This window comes from Penaeus vannamei, chromosome 21, assembly GCF_042767895.1.
Source record: "Penaeus vannamei isolate JL-2024 chromosome 21, ASM4276789v1, whole genome shotgun sequence".
Lineage (NCBI taxonomy): Eukaryota > Metazoa > Arthropoda > Malacostraca > Decapoda > Penaeidae > Penaeus > Penaeus vannamei.
The window spans coordinates 28,384,043-28,386,542 of record NC_091569.1 but is presented as its reverse complement, the minus strand read 5'-3'; the positions used below and the strand labels follow the sequence as shown (position 1 = coordinate 28,386,542).

At 39.2% G+C, this 2,500-nt stretch overlaps 1 protein-coding gene across 3 annotated transcripts in view; it reads right to left on the bottom strand.

Annotated features, from left to right (window-relative positions):
• The window catches only part of LOC113817910 (uncharacterized), a 31,868-nt gene that overhangs the window by 6,902 nt on the left and 22,466 nt on the right, over positions 1–2,500 (bottom strand). For all 3 annotated transcript variants that reach the window (XM_070136060.1, XM_070136058.1, XM_070136059.1), the window contains exon 4: positions 34–216. In XM_070136060.1, the coding sequence (XP_069992161.1) occupies positions 34–216 (183 nt within the window). The remainder of the gene's footprint in view (positions 1–33; positions 217–2,500) is intronic.

The window sequence follows — 2,500 nt, the reverse complement described above, 5'->3', positions numbered from 1 at the left end:
CTCTTCACATTACTCAAACCGCCAGCCTCTTACCCGAGAGTAGCTGTCAACCAGCTTGAAGGCATATCGAACAGGAGTCAGCAGGGCATCGAACAAGTACAAGACCCAGTCCTGAAGTCTCCCGAAGTAACCGTCCAACACCGTGATCCCTTTGTCCACGCTGATCTCAACGCTCTCGCGCAGCCACATGAACCGCACACCCCACGCGTCCGTCCACTGCGGGAGGGACCGGGGATCTTAGGGAGGGCTAATATAAAGCTTTGTTAAGTCGTACAGTGCATTCATAAACAGGGATCATTATGATAAAGGTAAAATAGGTTGAATGAGAATTAGTATATCTAGCGCTGGGATATTGGTTCTAATTTATACTTTTTGTATAGCATATATGTATATACATCGTGTTATGTGATCATGTTTGAACTAAATATCATGCCATGGACTGTACATTTTCTGTCTGCCTGTCTATCCTACCCACCCCCCACCATCTCTCTCTCTCTCTCCTTCCCGCTCTCCCTCCTTCTCTTTCTCTCTCTCTCTCCCTCTCTCCCGTCCTCCCTCCTCTCTCTCTCTCTCTCTCACTTTCTCTCGTTCTCTGTCTGTCTCAGTCTCTCTCTCTCTCCCTCTCTCCCGCCCTCCCTCCTCTCTCTCTCTCACTTTCTCTCGTTCTCTGTCTGTCTCAGTCTCTCTCTCTCTCTCCCTCCCGCCCTCCCTCCTTCTCTCTCTCTCTCTCTCTCTCTCTCTCTCACGCTCTCTCCCTCCGGCCCTCCCTCCTCTCTCTCTCTCCCTCTCTCTCCTCACACGTTTATAGCTACCAAGCTAGAATGATGGACGATAAATAAACAGACTCAACGAAAGGACTGGCGGACAGACAAACCGACAAACAGACAGAAAGCAAGACAGACTAAGCAGGGATTCGACACGTGCGCGCTTATGTAAGTGAAAAGGATGATTCACAAGTCCCGACTCATTGACGAAGTCGATGGACACGTGACTATTCGGACATCTGAAGATTTTGTGATCTCTCGCCTCTACTGCGGACATTTTGACTTTGTCTTTCCTGTTGCATGACAAGAAAAAAAAGTCATTTATTAAAAGCTTGGTCTCACTTGGCAGGAGTTCCTCTATCAGGTGCTTCATCCGCAAACGTGATCTTCACTGATATCCATGTTTTTTCATTACGGATGCTGCTTTAGTCATCGTCACTAGAATTATGATAATCAAACTGATGTCATTTTGATGACTAGTTTCTTCACACTAATCTCTCCAGTATAGAAATCAAATTAATTTCTGCTAGCCTTATCATTGCAGACAGTACTAATCAAGCTATTTATCTTTTTAATGTGTCAAGGGACCATTTATATCTATTTTTCATTCAATGTTTGCGATTTTGCGATTTTGATAACGGGAACATGAACTTATATATTCGTAAGTGCAATAACAACAATAACAATAACATTTTTTATGAGTGGGTTGATATACCTATGAACCGCCACTGATCTCAGAAACAGTGGCCAAGTTGTTTGTATGAAAGCGAAGAAAGGGTTATTTTGCTTCCACTCCTTGTAAAAAACTTGGTTTGATGATGCGAAATGTGGAAGATGTGAGCGAAGAGAAAAGGGAAAGATTTCATCAAGAAACAAGAAAGATGGAGAGAAGATGAAATGTTCAATCTATCGCCAGATTCCAAAGACCCATGAAAGGAAAAGTTGCTCAGGAAAAAAAGTAGAAAAAAAAAGAAAAAAAATCTTAAGTGGCAGAAGTTTGGAATTTTGCATTATCTTATTTATAATTATTATCATTATTATTATTACTACTCTTATTATTATCATTATTATTTTCTCTTTGCTAAATAAAACAGCCGAAACATGTTAATCAATTGCATCTTGTTCTGCCATTTGTATTTATGTCTCCTTTTATGGGGAAAAGCTGTCGTGAAAATTTAAATTAATTACCCCACGAAATAGATGTAATCATTAAAACAATTGTAACAATCATATTGCAGATGTGTGTGATCTAATCTTAAAAAAACTATGAATTTCGGTAAGTAAAAGACAACAAATTCCTTTTACTACACCATTTTATTATGATTCATAATGCATTTTTTTACAAATCACAACAGAATTATAAAAGCGAACATTGTATCGGATAAGCTATTGGTTATTAAATGTGATGTAGCAGGCCATACGTTTTATGAATTCAAAGAAATCATTAACTCTACAGAATTACAAGCCAAAAAACAAAAACAAGAGAGAGAAAGGAGAAAAGAGGGAGAAAAAAGAAAAAGAAAAGAAAAACTGAAGGAAGCATTTTTTTTTTATTTATTTCAAACATTTAAAGGCTTCATTGATGCAAACAGTCATGCAAAATATGACAATCTTTGTAAATATTAGCCACACATGGCTTATACTCCATAAATCCACATGAATAAAGAAAAAATGGAAGAGAGAGAGAGAGAGAGAGAGAGAGAGAGAGAGAGAGAGAGAGAGAGAGAGAGAGAGAG